The 19146-nt window shown below is 41.7% G+C and overlaps 1 protein-coding gene across 1 annotated transcript; it reads right to left on the bottom strand.

The window, feature by feature from the left end:
* Window positions 1–253: 253 nt before the first annotated feature.
* On the bottom strand, window positions 254–14562 carry ppp2r2ab (protein phosphatase 2, regulatory subunit B, alpha b). Its single transcript, XM_049603516.1, has 10 exons — window positions 14222–14562; window positions 11937–12005; window positions 9100–9197; window positions 8702–8867; window positions 6883–6995; window positions 5559–5736; window positions 4920–5084; window positions 3429–3598; window positions 2103–2194; window positions 254–1925 (listed from the first exon to the last, which is right to left on the bottom strand). The coding sequence occupies exons 1-10, from the start codon at window positions 14226–14228 to the stop codon at window positions 1646–1648; spliced, it is 1338 nt and encodes a 445-aa protein (XP_049459473.1). The 5' UTR covers window positions 14229–14562; the 3' UTR covers window positions 254–1645.
* Window positions 14563–19146: the final 4584 nt, after the last annotated feature.

Genomic DNA, 19146 nt, shown 5'->3' with positions numbered 1-19146 from the left:
AGGGCGGGTGATTTTCACTGTCCAGCAGTCACATCAGGGATAGACTAACAGATAGGGTGCCAGGTTATCTTAATTTTTAATGACTGAACACCCAACAGGTGCCCAAAATAGGGAATCAGTGCAGTTCAGGGTTAAAAGTCATGCCTGGTTTAATGCAAAGGAGCATCATAGGCTGTCACTATGAGGGATCAACATTGATTAAACACAGCATAATACTGCTGAGATCTCATCAACAATCACGCAATCACAAGGGTGCAAAAAGTAGTTCCTTTATTATCTTCACCGTCATAGATTAAAATTGTAGTTATACATTACTAGAGGCATCAATATAGTCTGAGCTGTCCATTTTTTAAATACGTGTGGAGACATCAACTGCTGCAAATCCTTTGTGCAGCTTATGGTACCATCACATACAGTAGCAGTAATAATGTCCGCAGTAGTTTAAACAAACACTTTTAAGTGACTTAATGCCTCAAATAATGTTTTTCTTTTTAAACTTACAACACATCCAAGTACTTCAGTTGGTGCAGTAAGAGTCCAGTGTCAAATCAAACAAACAAAAAGAAAAGGTTTTCCCTGTTGTGAAGTACTGCTTCAGAGCTGTGGTACACCCCATGGGAAGACAATACTTGGAGAAAAGATGTGTGAGGTCCAGCTTTGTTTCACAAAATCGGACGGAACAAATCTGGTGATACTTTTTTTTTTTTTTTTTTTAAATATAAATATGACAATCATAATAATTATCTTTGAATAGGCTATCTCTTATACCTGACTATTGTTGAACACTAACAAAAGGAGGAAGAGGAACCGATAACGTGATGATGTCAAGACACGGAGCCAATCCAAAAGAAAATCGTTGCAGGAGTTTGGACCTATTTGACCACCCAGAGCCTGAGGCACAGCAACAGTGAGCGGGACAACTCCTCTGTCAATCTGTGAAAACACACTGTACTTCTCAGACTCCTGTTGCTGTCTGGTACAAGCAGCTAGTTTGTGAAGAAAACCGTGAGCATACATTTGTGACTGTTGGGTATGTTTGGTTTAATGAACGAGGGGAGACGTGAAGAGACTCAAAGAATACTATGACAGTATAACAGATGAATTAATAAAAGGCGTATACACACACACGCACACACAACAAAAAAAAAGACTGGCAATTTTTTCTTAGAAAAATAAACACTACCATGGCACAGAACAATAAGGGGAAATACTAAATAAGTGTTTTTCGTTTTCTACCACAGAGCCATTTGGGGGAAAGTTATAAAAATAAGTGTGTCTGTATTCAGAATTTTAAGGAAATTAAACTTGTTTACCCATGATACCCCGGGGGAAGAAAAGGGCAGGTGGGCTGGCCAAAAAAAAAAAAAGCGCCATACGAAAGGGGGGGGGGACAAAACAAAAAAAAAACAATTGGCACAACATCACTTAAACAACAAGGCAGATGTTACTCCGCCACAGACAGGCTGATGATGGGCAAGAGCGAGGCATCCTCTGTCCACATCTAGAACAAAGTGGCAAAGTCTGGTCACCCAGTAGCAACGGACAGGGATGCTGGTTGTCGGCGTTACCGCAGATCACCCTGGATGAGGCGGTGGGTGGTGCACGTGGCGTCACCCGCGCCAGATCAAGTAAGCTCACCCCGCTGTTAGTTTACTTTATCCTGGAATATGTAGAGGTTGTTGGTCGTCGCCACTGCGATGATGTTGTCCTGGGGGTGCCAGGCAGTGTGAAGGATCTTCTTGTTGAAGTCCAAACTGTCCACGCTGATTTCGTCCTTCTTGCGTTTGCCGCCCGCGCACACTTTGCGAGGCTTTAGGACCTGCATGGGTTTGCTGTTTTCTCGGGAGGCCTCCAGGGTTACGTCCCGCCTTTGACCACGGTCGAACATCCGGAAGAAGTTGTTGTATGAGCCAGTCATCACCACACTGATGGGGGAGGTTGAGAAAAATATACGAGCGTTTAACACGAGTCAATCCTGGAATAATGTCCATTAGTAAAAGATTGAAATGAAACTCAGAGTCCTAGGTTTAACGGTACACTCACCACTGGCATGCAGCTGATATTAAAATGAATTTAAAGTAATTTAAAGGTGCTCTCCTCACCTGTCATTGCCATTCCAGCAGCATTCAAACTTGTCAAAGATGCAGTCGTTCTCATACAGCGAGCACAGCTTGCTCCTCAGGTACTCATGAACCTGTAACGATGAAACACAGATGTGAGGGGGTGACTTCAAGGATCACACACCCAGCGTAAGCATCATACATGTCAGCCATCTCTGTGCTTCATACTGTGTAGAAGCTTGTCACAGTGGAGCAAATGCCAATCATGCATTTATGGTGCCCTCATGTGACCACTATTTGGAACTGCAAGACAGATTGAAAAAAGGTGTGGCCATTGTTCAGAGATTTGGTTCTTTAACTAGCAGCATATCTACAGCACAGTGTCACCATTAAGAATAAATGCATGTTGGCCACTGAATTAAATTTGAAATGAGAAGAAAATTATATTTAATGTTCTATTAAAGGCAAGGTATGGGCACTCGTGATTTGTTCACAACTTGAGTTTGACAGTCGATCAAACAGGCCATCAAATAAAAACACTGCTTCAAAGGCCACTATCGGTGCTCTGTAGGATAGCAGTAGCATCCTGTGCTCCTATCATGCCAGTCTGCACTGATGTTAGAAGAGCGGTAACAAGTGCAGCAATGTCACCGCTGGACATAAGGTAAATTTCGTGTGTCATATGCCATCAAAGTGGGGGAATGAGACATGGAAATTCATCAAAATGCAGGACTGTTGCGCACAAATCAGCAATAACAATGTAATGTTAGCATAAGTCACTGAAACAACGTTAAACTAAGATAACACGGTGATTATCATAATATCGAAAATCCATTTGTGGGTTTCTTTTGCAGCTTGCACAGCCATCTTGCCAACAATTTCTCACAACATTCTGTTTAGAGCTTGCCTCTGGAAAAACCTCTATTTGAAGGGTCATGTAGCCCTGACACTTCACCCTGCACCTCTGTCCTAACAAGAATCAGGACACCCTGCCCTTAGTTGTGAATGCCCAAAACAGAGGGGTATGGCCAAGTGGTAGGGGCAAGGTGTGTGTTGGGATGGAGCCTTAGAGACAAGTGATCAAATATTGTTTAGTTTCAATAAGGTGGTGTGATATATGAGGCTGGCTTCAAAGTCACATCTTTGCAGCACTAAAAATAAATGACCAGTCTAATGCTGATATTACAACATCACTAACAAGAGACTCTTGACATGCAGACTAAGTTAAAACAGGGACTGCTGCTCTACACTCCAGAGCAACGGGCCCTCCAAACGGTGTCACTGATAATGAAAAGTCACTCATAACCAGTTTACACTTCAATAACAAGCCTGACACTTTGTAACTGTGCATGTGTTTGTGGGTCTTACCTGATAAGTCTCCACTGGCCTGTTCTCCATGTTCAGATCCCAAATCTTAACAGACAAGTAGTCTCTAGTCATCATGTAGCGGCCATTGTGGCTGAACTTAACATCTGAGATTGAAGATATGATCTCCGAGAAGAAGGAGCGATTACTGGGGTCTTCTGGCTCCTCAAACACTGGACAAGAGAGAGGAAGATGAAATATTGACCAACTACAGCATAGCCAAGGTTCTGAGTGCATGAGGGATGTGAAAACAAACCAGAGTGATTGAGAGTATATGAGAAGAATGAAATGAATGAAAATTTTCACAGAAGATGTTTAAGTGTTGCTACTGTTTTAAATGTGGTGAAAGGTTATTTATAAACAGACAACAGCCTAAATGGGGAATCGGTAAATCTTTTTGCACCTTGGCCACTTTGAGAACACCTGGTCTTGGTTAATGTTATCACTGCTACTTAGGGCTGCCACCTAACAGTAATCAAACATTAGTCGACCAGTCATGTTACAAACCAATCACAGCCGACAGATATCTTTCCCTTCTTCTGTAAATATTCAGTCTGATAAATACGGAAAAGTTGATCATGTTAGTGCAGGGCTATCCAGAGCTTTACATCTGTCCCATGGACGATAGGGCTACACACTTATAAACAGCTCCTGGAAGAAGATCAGCTCTAATTTCCAGGGCTGGTACCTGCGGTTATTCCACAGGCTAGTTAATAACATGTCGGGCAGGAAATCCAAAGTGTGGGATCATTTTGAGAAGGTGAAGGACGAACCCAAGCTGATATGTAAACTCATCTTCATTGGTCGACTACAAACATGACGTATCATCTGAAACATGGAAGTAGCTACATGCACATTAGCCCACAGTCATTAACAGTTCACTGGTGTTCATTATGTCTGGCGGACAGCAGGTGGCATCCTGTCAGTTTTTGACAGGACAGTCATGTCGCCCTAATATCGGCTGATTGACAGATCAGCTGATAAAGACGCGTCACAACCACCAAGTGACACTTCGGAGGAAGGCAGAAGTTTCCACTGAAACATGTCAAGGTATGTAACATCGTAACATGTCTGAGATAAAAGAACAACTAAAGTCATTATCAGCGTCATTAACAGGCGGCTCGCTCAGTGTGTGACGTGCACTTGTAGATAAAATATAGGTCTATATTAATGAAGGTTCATTAGTACGGTTTTGTATTTCTCTGTAATGTAGCACAGTGTTAACAATGTTATTGATTCTTTCTCACACCTTCAACTCAAACCACTGTGTTGCCCCGCCCAAGATATATAACTTAATATTTAAATTAATATCGTTAGCATGCGGGCGACTAGCAGACCAATGGCCCTAAGTGACGACTATTGATCGAAAGGAAAATTCAGCAGCCCTAGATAAAGAGTAGTTCACTGACAAACAGGACGCTAAGCTAAATGATGCCAGTCCTTAAACCACCTGTCAAAGAATGGTGATTAAAAATGATCAAAGCAGGTACTCACATTTGGAGTGCTTGTCACACAGCGCCGAAGCCCTCATGTCACACAGACGGATGGTTCCTTTGCTGCTGCTGTAGACGAAGGTGTTACACTGATGAGGATGGAACTCTGCTGCTGTGATCACCTCCGTTAGCTCCTCCATGTTGGCCGGTTTGATGTCAACAATATCTGAAGAGCACGGGGTTAAGGAATAAAGCCTCCAGCTCACATTAAAGTATCTCCACAATCACGCTCTGAAAAATCGTCGCAACTTTCTTTGGCAAGTGTCAAACTGGGTGACAGCGTCTGCTGAATAGAGCATTCACACAGGGGACAAAAAACTAAACAAAAGCATCATTAGACTGATAATGGAACAGTGTGTGGAGACAAAATAAACATCAGGGATGGCATTCATTAGCAGGACATGAAAGACACAGCTTTGTCTCCTGTGACAGCCTTATTTTGACCCCACTGTTAATTCCTCTAAAATATTTTCCTTGTTTCTTCTCCCTATCAAATGTTTAGAGCATCAAATGTTATTTTAGGTGGATGGAAAAATATCAGGTTATTTTCAAAAATACAGCTGATCCTGTTGTTAAACAATCTCATATTCAAATCAGAGTTTCATGGATTTGGCAGGTGAACAGGCAAATTTAAGGATACTGAAGCTGCGGTCGGTGATCTCTAGGTGCCAGAGGTTGATGCGGAGGTCGTCTGCGGACAGGTAAGTCTCATTGTCACTGTTGACGGAGATAGAGTTGATATGGTAGGTGTGAGCGTTGGCAAACACCCTCCGTGGACTGGCCTCCACCATGAGGTCCATGGGTATTAAAACTGGTACCTGCGTTTAAAACACACAGGATATGATATTTAAACTTAACATGACACAGGCAGGGATGGATTTTGACGCTCTTAAAGTTCCTTGTGGCATATTTCTAGTCCGTCACAAAGCTCTTCATGGACTTTTATGACCAGAGCATCTAGCCAGTGATGAAATAAAAGCACTGGCACTGTCTCTGTACAGGAAAAATTCCAGCCACTTTTTTTTAGTCATCAATCTAATGTAAGTCTAACAAACAGATTTGCTTCTTTTTAAATCAATACAGCAGTCTACAGCAGTCTACACAGGCTGTAAGATCCTTTTTAAAATGCACTCATTAAAACCTGAATTGCCTTTCTTTAACTTTTAAGCAATTACAGCAGTGTGAAACATGAGCTTTTTGGCTGAGTGACTTGCCAACTATACACCCAGAATGTGCATGAGTCCAAACATTAGCTTGAGGAGCAACTGAAGCAGCACAGATTGCGAGCTGCCGTTATCTTTGCCCTTAGCGACATAAAAGGAAGCCAAACTGGTAGCCGCTCCCGACCTGTCACACACCCATGTTTAATTCTTTTGCATCCAAGTTTGTCAGACCGGAATTTCAAACTATTAGCCTCTCTTTGAATTTAGAGGTACAACTATGACAGGTAAACAGTGCCCACAGTTAAAGCCACCACACATAATGTTACACCCACAGAAGTGTTTTCAGTTATTCTGGTTGTTCAGACATCTCCTGTCTGTGTTAGCTTAGTCAGTGCTTGACAACATTTCACTTGTCCTGTTAGATGACTCAGTTCTGTCACACCTGTTCCTGTTTGGGAAGGATAACCTGCTCCTAACTGATTCTATTAAATATATAATTTGGTGATCTCAGCAAACTCCCGGCATAGTTTCACCCAAATCCGTGATAGCTGTGGCCACTTAACCTGTATGGATTTTCAGGGCAACTCGAACATTTGAACGACCATAACAATCTGAATAACCACAGGTAATGTAAGAATGTTGGCATTACGTCAATAAACAAACCCACAAAACTCTCTTAATAAATCAAGAATAAAATACAAGTGTAGAGATAACTTTCAGCTAGAGGTAGAAACTCTAGTGTGACAGAATAATCCAACTGTTTAAAATAAAACTCAGGTTGTGTGTGATGCAAGGACTGACCCGCAGTGCCGTGATAGTGTTGGGGTTTTTGTAGCGTCCATCCTCCTCTTTCAGATTATAGCCCTCTGGTCTCTTGTCTCGTTCACTGATTTTCCACAATTTGATTGTCTTATCTTTCAAGAGAAAAATAACAATGTCAGTAACAGCAGCACCAAAGACAAATGCACACACTTAGCATACAGAGGAAGGTACAAACTGCAGATTTTATTGAGGGTTTGATCCCCAATAAAAATGGCCTCGTACAGGATGCAGTGTTTCCCCACACTTAGACTTTTCAAAGTATATTTGCTGACCCATTTCAGCATTTTTTATTTTTGTATCAGCCCAAGAGAATGCCACCATCTGCAATCTATTGACTAGTGGACAATCGCCTCTCATTCTATCCCTCCCGCACCTGTTCATTCTGCTACTGTGACTGAAGCGGAGGCACCCCGAAACGCAGGCGTTTCAAAATCTGTTCCCCCGTCGAATGAATAGCGTTTCCCTCCTGTCAGAATGACACGTCTAATGGGGACAACCTCAGTGTCTTATCAATAGGAAAGAATATATATGATCTGATTATGATAACTGTTAAAAATCTGCATCCCATGCTTGCCAGCCATTTTGATTTTACTGCCCCACACCCTGCGTTTCTCCTGGAGTTTCATTTCCTCTAATTTTACTACCAAGGAATGTGCCCTATGATCTCACTCATGATAATACAGGTATAATTTTTAATAACATAAAAAATTCATGGCTAAAAGCAAAATTATTACTGACTCTGTGCAGTGGTTCCTAAAAGAGGAGCAGCTTCAGTAGTGTGGAATAAACTGTGGTGCCCTGGATGCTACCGAGAGTTACCCTTACTGCAGAGGGAACTCATTGAGTGACTCCGCCGGCAGCAGCACAGCGTCTCTCCCTCTCCTCTCTCGCCATGCGCACATGTGAGTTGGTATCGTCTTTGGTAATGTAAACCTACGTGACACTCGCAGCTCGACAAAAAACATATATGTTGGCGCTGCAATGGCTTAGTGGATAGAGCAGGCGCCCCATGCACAAGGCTGTTGCTGCCTGTGGCCCTTTGCTGCATGTCACTTCTATTTGCTTTTTTTAAACCAATTTGTCATATCGTCAAGAATATTGGTAACGCAAAAATACCCTGTAATATTGTGATATTATTTTAGGGCCATACCGCCCACCCCTATTACTCCCCACAATGAAATTTGTGACTGTTTGTGATTGTGTTTTTTATAACACACAGCCTACTTATTCCACACATGTCTTAACAGAGAGTGAGAGAGACACGCAAACCCAAACATACACACACAAGCAGACAGAGAAAGAGAAATGATAAGCATTAGCTCTGTGTGTGATTAGAAAAGAACACAATGATGTAATGTGTATGAAATTAAAAGAAATATTCAATTAATCAAAATAGAGTCACACATGTTTGATGTTTGTCACCTGCAGTTGACCATTTGTGTATGTCATAGCTGTGGGAAACACTGCATGATATAATGTTTAAAGAAATGTGAGGAGAACCTGGATGTTCTGTTTGAGATAGAAAGCACAAAACATTACTTGTAATCATATTCAAATTACCAGGAATTTTGCAGTCTTGCAGAGGAAACTGCGATTACGTTTTCATAAACTTTCATTCCAGTTCTGGCTCACATTTGATTGTGAAGTGTGAGTGGGGCTGCATTAAGTTTCCTCGTTAAAATGGTTTAATGTCACGACAGACTGCTGTTAAATATACATATCTCTATCTCTCTCTCTCTCTCTCTCTCTATAATATATATATATATATATATATATAAACAAAATATGACAAACTCACCGTTAGTAGACAACAGGAACTGAGCAGCATTCTTCTGAGGAAGCCAGCGAATCTTGTTGATCTTCTCTTCTATTTCCAAACTCTTCAAGTAGTCGAACTCGGGCTCGTGGCTCTGGAAAGTGCTGTAAACATTGTATTCGCTCCGGAACTGAGGCTGATTCTTATTCTGCAGGGAGCCGGGTGAAATATCAGACAAAGATGAAAAGAGCAGATGTTAGATTTTGTAAGTCTCATTCTACAAAGACATGTTTTGAATTAGTAGTGACAGCTACTTTAGGACATAAAGCATATCACCAGCTAAAGTTTTAAACTCTTACTCGAGTTCAGAGTTGACTTTTTTTCTGTAATGGATAATGTGTGGGAATAAAACTCAACAGAAGATGAACTTGCAGCTGTACCTCTATTTCCTGCTGGAAAATAACTACGCGGCCACCCTTGTCTCCTGTGGCTAGAAGCTCCCCTGTGTGGTTAAACTCAACTGTGGATATGATGTCCGCTGCAAAAAAAGACACAAACATGACAGACATTTAATGTTATTTTTAAATTAGTGAACAGACATATTGCCAAAAGACAATAAGGAAGCACTCAGTTAATCCCAGCTAACCCTTGATTAATCTGTAGTGGGACCAGAGTGCACTAGAGGGACGAGCGTGGAGGCCTGAGATGCAGAAAGATGTCAGAGCATGTAGAGCAGACGGAAAATGATCAGTAACCTAGTTTTTGCCTCACTCTGACAGCAAAGCATGTTTCCCCCAGCAGTAGTATGTTGCTTTATCAACTGAAACTCACTCAGACGCACATACACACTTATTTAACCCTTTGTTGCCCACTGGAGCAGAAAGACAATGCTGCCAAAGGTGGTAGTAGGAGGTCTTTGTGTATGTTGTGCTCCCTGAGGCTCAAAATAGGGGCTAATATATTTGAACTAGCAGCAAGGCTATTTGAGAAGACATACTTTAAACTGCTGTTAGTCATTATCCATCAAGTCAATGATTTAACCTATAAAATGTATAACATAAAATAACTCTTGGCAACAGCAAAGCAATTACCTGCATTATTTATTAATGGCTTATGGAAGTCTCTGACTATATGAGGATGTTACATAAATCAATAACAGTGAGAGTAAGACTGTGGGCGGACAATAACGTAACATCTCTCTGTCACGCCACTGTTGGAATGTGTTAAAGGGCCAAAACATGCTGCAGAGCATCATCAAGTGAACATGACTGTTTTACAGTCAAGCATACTGTCATTCTTTAAATTCCATCTACACGGCCGTCCTTTGGGTGTTTGTAACAGCAGATTTGTATTGCTGACTCAATGCAACTTCCAATAAAATATAATCAAGAGAAACCATATATGATTAGATACATGCATCAGGCATGACGGAAATATGGTGCATCTCTTGGGGTGCGGCCATCAGCCACAATTTGACAGGAAGACCAACGACAGCACTGTGTTTTAGAGGCTGTAGTTTGTGGTGCTATTGATTTGTATTGTTTTATCCTGACAGGTGTTTCTATTATTTTGTCGACTCTATTTATATTAAGAAGGGTAGGCAAAAACAGAAACACCTCTCACCTCTCTTAGCTACCGATGGGGAACAAATTAACCCTTTGAAACCTGGAGCAACGTCACTTTTCTTGTGCTGCTCTTAAAACACCTTTTGCAAGTTTTTCAGTGCAAATTAGTGTCATTTCTTTCAAAAACATGGGAAAAAAGCAATGAGCAACTTCGTAAGAAATGTCCCACAAACTGCAAAAAAAAAAAAATAATAATAATAATAATGGATTTAGATAATTAAAAAAAACATGGAAAACTATATTTATTCTGATAATTATCTTTACATTTAAAAATGATGTTAAAACACTATTCCCAGGTCATTTTCTTGTTTGTTTTTAACTTTCTTTCTTTACTAATTTTCTTGTATTTAATTTCTTTTTACTAATTTCCTGCTATTTTACAAGCCATTTCTTCTTTCATTACTCATTGCCTTCTCCCAATGTTTTTAAAAGACATCAAACCAATTTGCTCAGGTTTCAAAGAGTTAAAGAAAAAACCTGAACAAAAAGGGTGAGGAAACACAGATGCAGATGCTACAGGGCACCAGGGCTCACTGAATGGATGGTGAGTTTGAAAATAACATGAATAAAATCTGTTTAGTGATGTCTGTGATCATGCTATATGTCCTTTTGTTATGACAGACTGGGCAAGGAGCGGTGAAGCTGTTCTCTAAGCTCATGGTGGTCTGACTCCTACTGTGATGTTCGTTTTTCCTTTAATCTGTCACCCATCTGTAGGCACACCTAATAAACTGGCCACTGAATGCAGTGCAACTTTATTGTGCAATGTGCAACACTGACTGGTAAAATACATGTGCAGAGCACATTATACCGCAAAGGGTGTATAGCATAAGTGCTAATTCCTCTGTAAACCTTGCATTGAGACAGAAGTGGAAATTATTGCTACTGCGATAACTCTCCAGAAAGCCTGTCAAACAGGAGTATAAACTCCTGCATAGTGTCTGATAAGCCTTCACAATCATGGATATATTATTCAGCATTTCTGAACTTCTGTTCATTATCAGCCATCTGGCCAGCTGAAGGCTCTGTTGCCATGTCCCTATAGTTGGGACACCTGCACCAGAACATGAGCAACTGAAATCAGAGTCCTCAACCTCAGTGACAAATAAGGCTGCACTTCCTGTAAATATAAGAGACTTCCTGAGGCTTGCCAGTGGAAAGCTTTAAATGTGAAGCAACGAGAGGAAGAAGTGTTCGGTTTGCATTAGCGTCGCCTCACAACACAGCTCCAATATAGCCAATGATTTAGAAAACAGGCTGCTGTATGCTACAAGTAAAAGCATAATGTAGGAGTGTGGCACCACAAATTTGTTTAACATAGTGAGCCTTTCAAAAATGTCCCTTTCTCTCTAGTCATCTACACAAGGACCACACATGGTGAGCCTGTCATCTGACAGCTAGGGTTAAGTTAAGATCCATTATAGTGTATTATTGTGCAGTTCATAGTTGAAATGCGTACCATCACGGCTCATCACACCGCGGCACGGCTTAACTGTGCTATATCTAGCCGGTGGGAATGGAACAAATGAGGACAACACTGCGCTGCTATCTGCTTACTGACTGAAAGCTGTTGTATATTACTCAATACCTATTACATTTTTTCCCATATGTGTGTTACGCTCACAGATACTAGCTCTTGGCAGAGCTCATACCTTCAGCTACGTCGTCATCAATGGCTCCTTTCACCTGAGAGAAGCACCACTGCATGTCACCTCCAGGTCCTGCAGAGATAAAGCAAAATATAAACATTTATGTACAATTCTGGCAGGTTTGATACATGTATTTCAATGTCAAACTGTTTCCCAGATCTTAACTGCATTGTCCTGGCCACTGACTGTGATGTACAAGTGGTTGGGATAACCTAAGATGGCCAAGTTTCACAGTTTCAGGCAATAATGAAACAGAGTGCTTCAGCAATAATGTGCATTCTTGGGCATTTAGACTTTCCTTGCTAGTATATGCAAATAGTTGCACCTCTATAAGGAAATGTTTTGCTCTCAGGCAGCGTGGGATCACTGACATTATGTTGGAACTACTGCAGACAGATGGCTGACCTGTTGCATAAATGTGTGGTCACACATGTGCACATATCCTCCCACAACTTCTCCAAGTCTAGTCTCAAAAGACAAATGACACTGGCTCCAAATAAGACCTTTTAACCTCTCAAACATTAAACAAGAAGATGTAGGCAAGATATCACTAAACTGTTCAAGGCATGATACCTGCAAAACCAGTTAGTCTATGGGCATATTAAGAAGCCACATACAGTTTATACAGTAAAGAAATACAGGCCACTTGGATGGCAAAGATCTTTAATATTTAATGAGTGTAACTGCATACACCGAATCAAAAATCAGATTTGAGCCTTGGTTGGTGCAGTGGTTTTCCCACCTTGAGAAAAACTTTGACTGCAGATCGTGTTCATAAATACTTACTTAACTCCATATTATAGTACAGTAGGTGAATACCATCTTGAAACATATTTTATTTTAAGACTGGGCAACTGATATACCAGCAGGAGATGCTCTCACGCCCGGCTCCTACTGTATGATAAAAATATATCAACAAGAAAAAACATGCTGGCTCATTTGATAACAACCTCCATCACTAGCCTCAACAGGTTCGTCCCTCAACATAGCGCATTGCACAACATAGCTAGTAAGATTCCACATACTTCTACATGTGATCATTTCTGTCATTACAGGATGGATATTGCTCTGATTTGTTGATAGCATGTAGTGGAACAGCTCTGCAGAATAATCAAGGACATTTATGAGTCACCCTGGCTCCATCATACACGTATTCTGCGATGAATCATGATTTAAAACAAACAGCCAGGACAGGATTGGTACTGGTCAGGACAAAATGTAACTCTCTCACAGACTGCCTTCATTCCTTGCAGAGGAAAATGACATAGCAAGCAGGTGTTTTAATGTCCAAATCATCCCAGTCAGTAAGGTCCAACAAAAGGATGATGTGCAAAACCTCTGCCCAAAGACCTGTGTCATTTCCCCGCCCAAATGGACCAAATGCATATTACCTTTTTTGCATTATGAATAAATAGACACCAATCTCAATCGGATACAAGGGACTGAAGTCGCATATAATTATTAATAACTCTACATTCACTGCACAAGCATCAGCTGATGAATGAAATGCGAAATGCTACGTTAGGCTACAAACAAACAGGACTATGTGGGTCTGGTTTAAGAGGAGAATATTTGCATTTAAACATATACATGTCCCTACTGGCTCTCTTAACTCTTCAATCCGTTTGGTCAGAAACTGCACAGAATATTTAGAAGCTTGTTCAGCCTGCAGCAGGCCTGGAGTACTAGCCTGCATGTGGGCAATGTCAAAGTTTGAGCTAACGTTAGCTAGCCTGGCTTGTCAAGCCAGTCATGGCATGTTAAAGATATGTGTGCACTGGAGTGAAAACCGCCAGTTTTGCCTTTAGCTATTCATTTTATGTTTCAACATCAACACCAGATCAGATAATTGAGAGTAGCAGTGTGTAAATTCGGTGCATAAGTATGAGCAGCATCGGTTACGGCTACAAGAAGTTAGCGTTAACGTTATGGGTTAGTGTCGCGGATAGCTATGTTTGGCTAGCATGGTATGCAGCGTTAGCTTGCCAGACTGGTCCCGGGCCGGTGATAATGGTAAACAGCTATCGTTTGCTAGCAGCAGCTGGCTAGCTAACGTTAGCTTTAGTCGGCAAAGACAGGCCAGAGGGGCGATGACACTCGAGTTTGCTTGCTAGCTAACGTTAGCACTAGCTAGCTAAGTTTTGTTAGCTAGCAACGGTTAGCTTAACTGGCACTGGGCTGGGTTGGCGAAATCCTGCAACCGTCGGGACAGGGAGCCCGTTGGTTTAGAGTCCGGGTGTAAAAACGCCGGCTTGTTCGTGTATGTGTGTAATGTTAAACTGAATTACCTGCCATGACGAGACAGACAGTGGAGCTTGCCTCAGTCAGTCACGATCCTGCTTCCCACTCCCACGCGATGGTTCGTGGGATCTGAACTTTTTCTTCCGCTGTCTGTCCGTGTGTCTGTCTGCGCAAACCTGAATGTCAGGCGCTAAATTAACCGTGACACCGGTTGTTTTATTGCTCTCCTCCGTTTCTTTCCCGCTCCTCTCGCTGTTGTTCCACTCTGTGTGTCAGTCACTCTCCCCCTCTGTCTCTCCTGCCGCATCCCACAAGTCACTTCTTCCCCACCCCTCCACGGTCCCTTTCCGCACGTGAACCAAAGGGTTTTTATAATGCGCGCACACACTGAGTGGCAGATGCAAAGGCACGCGCGTGCACTAAGATGAAGAAACACAACTAAGGATGGAGAGAAGACTGTAGGCCTGTCCTCAAACAGGAAGTTAACAGCATAGTATTGCATTTGCACAAACTTTATTTAAGTGTTAATATTTCGTGTGTTGAAAGGCACTCAAGAAAAAGTACAATGTAGTCCTGGTTCTTGTTTAACATTTGGCATCTTGAAGTATCCATTTAAATAAGGGTGTTTTCACATTTGGTCCTTTTAAAGTGAACCGAACTCAGTCCTTTTAAAGTGAACCAAAAAGTGGACCTACAGAGGAGGGACTCGGTTCTTTTTTTTGTTCACATTGTCAGTTCATTTGAAAGAGGACTCGGTTCTCTTTCTGTTCACACTATATATAATATTGACATAGTTTTGGTTTTACTTTGATGTGGCACTGCAGTGTGGTTATGAAACCCCTCACTTGCAGGTGCACTTATAATTAGAGGAAAACCTTTGTGTTTCTGTGCTGTCGACTGTTGCTGTTTGGTGTATTCTACATTCCACATCTGGAGACATGCAGTATCTTCTGTGGACCAAACTACTCCTTGTCCTGCGTCCTTGCAAGCCTTACAGGCCAACGTGGTCTGTTTTTTCAAGCATCCCAGTGCAACAGCATGTGATCTGGAGGGCTAAATACCATGGCAAAGAGCAAAGTGAACCTGGAGCGCTTTGAGGGTGTTTTCACACTTGGTCCTTTTCAGAAACTCTAAGCAGACTCAGAGCAGTGACTCAGAATTTTTTGCGCATATGTGAACACTCCAAGAGAACTCAGACCCCTCTAAAGCAAGCCGAACTCAGACCACCTCGTCGCTTCAAGTCCATGGTGTGGTTCACTTAACCTGCGCCTTGTGAACACAAAGCACTCTGGGCCCGCTTTGCCTTTCGCTATTGTACTGTAGCCCTCCAAACTTGCCGTAGACAGATCACACGCTATTTCAATAAACACAACGGAACCATGGCCACAGGTAATGACAGCACGACCAGTGGACGAGGAGTACTTTGGTCTGACAATGAAACAGCTGCACTCCTCCTATGGAACGAGGAAAACATCAAACAGCAACCGCAGTGCCACATCAAAGTATAAACAAACCTACATCAATATATATTATATATAGGCTGTAGTGTGAACAGGAAGAGGACTGAGGCCCCATCAGAGCTGAAGTTTACCAGATCGAGGACTGAGTCATCTTTCAAATGAACTGAAGATGTGAACACAAAATGAACTGAGTCCCTTTTCTGTCGGCCCACTTTTTGGTGCACTTTAAGAGGACTGAGTTTGGTTCATTTAAAAAGGTCCAAGTGTGAAAACACCCTGAGTTTACAATGCACTGGTTACGTGAACTGCTCCGCGGACTTGAAGCCATCTTGGGTGGTGGTCTGAGTTCAGTTCGCTTCAGAGGGGTCTGAATTCTCTTGGAGTGTTCACATATGCCCAAAAATGCTAAGTCACTACTCTGAGTCCGCTTAGAGTGCCGAAAAGGACCAGGTAGGTAGGTAGCTAGCTAGCTAGCTAGCTAGCTATAGATAGATAGATAGATAGATAGATAGATAGAGTGAGTCTGGTTCATGGGCCTCATAATCAACGTTTCTCTTTCTTTTAGTGTAACAAAGGACATTCTGAAAATGTGAATTTACAAATCTTGAGATGTCTTAAGAAAAACAAGTGCGATTTCAACAGTATGTCTCAATGTTTCCACACTGAGTCAGTCGACTACTCACCGCCATCAATGGCGTTGTGTGGGGGAGAAAAGTCGGGAGCATTATAATACTGCATCATATCACATTAGCAGAACATGTATATGTTTTTACTTTAAAAGTCAGTAGTAACTATGGCAGTCAAATAGATGTAGTGGAGTATAAAGTCTCTATACCTGCAAGTGTATTACATTAATCTACTGGGCAAAGTGATGCTCTATAAGATCCACTCTAAGAGCCCGCTACTGTACATAAGTTGTGTGTTTCCTTCTGTTCCAGGCTTTATGGATATACATAGATATTGTAAATATGTGATTATCAAAAAGCCATTTAATTATACTGGAATCCTGGAGCATGCCTACCTGTTTTGGTACTTTGTCTGAAAGAATTTTCCTTAAGTCATCATAAAATGGACAGTACAGTAAAAAGTGAATTTCATTCTCTGCTGTATCGACCAGTTTCAATATGTAGTGGTAATATTCCAGAACAAAACAGTGTCCAGAGAGGACACAGGCTCTTAGATAGATGATATTTAAAGCTTTGAATGGGTTGACTGGGTTCTGGAGGTGTGGTTATAGCAGTCGGAAAGACTTTGCATTGCCTTTAATGGTGGGGTCTAGTATTATATCTTTTCATGACACCCAAATTATTTCCTCAGAAGCAGGAAGGGTACAATAAATAGACAAATAAATCAATAAAAATCTTCCTGACTAATTGAAGAACATTTAATAATCAGTGTAACTCTCGGCCTTCCAGAAGTAGCTGAAAAGTGCTTAATTTAAAAAATAAGGAAACAAGTTGCACCTTTACCTTCTTCTTCTCCTCACCTAATAAAAAGACACTGCTGAGCTATATTAAAATTTGTATAAAGAAGGGTTAGGGTTAATACTTTTCCCCAAAAGTGAAATCCAGCTCATTAATTTGCATCTCATTAATTTGCATCTTGGCAACGACAGCTGCCAGTGTTGCAAGAATCATGTATGTTCAAGACAGTCACAGCAGTTGTGGACGTTATGGATTCTCTGACTTTGTGGTGGTGAGCTGATACAGACGGCTAGAAAAAGAGGTGAAATTAATGACACGGTGCAAGCGAAGACACGCATATTGAATCTGCAAGAAGGCTGTTGCTACACAGTTCATAATAAAGCTATCTAATGCATCGCTTATGTCAGATTGCCAGTGAAACAAAACTGCAAAGTCTCTGTCTGTCATTTAACAGCAGAATTAAAACAGCCTATTAACACTGCAATTCATAATAGACGCCTGCTGTGTCTTTTAATGCCTGACAGAATTTCTGAAGACGATTATCGCTTTTCTTGTCGCATTATTTTCAATAAGTCCTTCACACTGTAAAGGAACCTCAGTCTGTCGGTGGACTCTGGAGGGTACTGAAGAGCCTGTAAGATGTCTCAGCACCACAAACACGGAGGCCTTCAGATGTGTAAGTGATAGTTTCACCACCCACATGGACACTTCAGATCCTCTTTCTCTTTCAGAAGTAGAATGCCCACTGAAGAAAACAGAAATACAGCATTCTCGCTAAGAAACATAAGAATGTGGGGAGCACCATCAAATGGGAAGCCCACGAGAAAAGGAGTTAAGATGAATAGCCTGTGTCCTTGCCAGGAGCTTATTCAGTTGGAGAGGAGCTATCAAAACTGCCAACTGCAACATCTTATTATAGAGTCAGTGAAGCTGTCAGTCCACTCCCAGGCACTGCTTTCTGACCTGCTTCACCTGTCAGTGATTTCAAACCCTTTAATTGACATTTTCCAAAGGTGAGATCCTCCTCAATCTTCCTCAGACAGTCAGCAGCAGTGGGCCCCTCTGCTGCCCACATCACACAGATAGACAGCACAAAAACTTCCAGCAAAGACATAAAAGATCAGATTTTGTGATGACCAGCTGGCAGCCTGAGTTTCATGAATCCATCCTTCAGGATAAGCCACAAACCTTGCTGTCAGCTGTTTTCACCGGGACTGCTGCATGTCTTTGTCAGTGTCTGATGACAGTTGTTAACAGTGAGGTCTGTGGATTATTGTTTCCAGAGAGATACATTCATCTTCTAACTACTTCATCCTCTTGAGGGCCGCAGGAGGGCTGGAGCCTATCCCAGCTGACAGGGTGAGAGGCAGGGTACACCCTGGACAGGTCACCAGACTATCACAGGGCTGACACATAGAGACAGACAACCATTCACACTCACATTCACACCTACGGACAATTTAGAGTCACCAATTAACCTGCATGTCTTTGGACTGTGGGAGGAAGCCGGAGTACCTGGAGAAAACCCACGCTGACACAGGGAGAACATGCAAGCTCCGCACAGAAGGGCTCCCTGGGTTCGAACCAGCAACCCTCTTGCTGTGAGGCGACAGTGCTAACCACCACACCACTGTGCCGCCCTCCAGAGAGATATTCTTTTTTTTAAAACACTTTTAGGGTCACAAATCAAATTCCCTTCAGTCAACACAGTGTTGCTTTGAGCTAAATGCTAACAATAGCATCCTAACATCCACATAATGATGCTAACATGCTGATGTTTAGCAGGTACAATGTTCATCATCTTAGATAAGCTTTTTATCATGCAAACATTGCTACGCAGCAGTGGTGGAGCGTAACTACATGTACTCAAGTACTGTATTTTAGTACAAGTTTGAGGTACTTTTACTTTACTTGAGTATTTTAATCTGATGCCACTTTCTACTTCAACTCCACTACACTTCCTTCACTGCAATTATTAGATACTTTTAGTTACAGTCACTTTATAAATTAAGGTTTTTGCACACCGAAGGTGAGAATATGCAAGTTTGGCTATAAAAATGTGTTGATTGATTATAAAATTAATTGGCA

This window comes from Epinephelus fuscoguttatus, linkage group LG18 (genome assembly GCF_011397635.1).
Source record: "Epinephelus fuscoguttatus linkage group LG18, E.fuscoguttatus.final_Chr_v1".
In the NCBI taxonomy this organism is placed as follows: domain Eukaryota; kingdom Metazoa; phylum Chordata; class Actinopteri; order Perciformes; family Serranidae; genus Epinephelus; species Epinephelus fuscoguttatus.
Note: the sequence above shows the minus strand (reverse complement) of the source record. Positions and strands in the feature narration are given on the sequence as shown.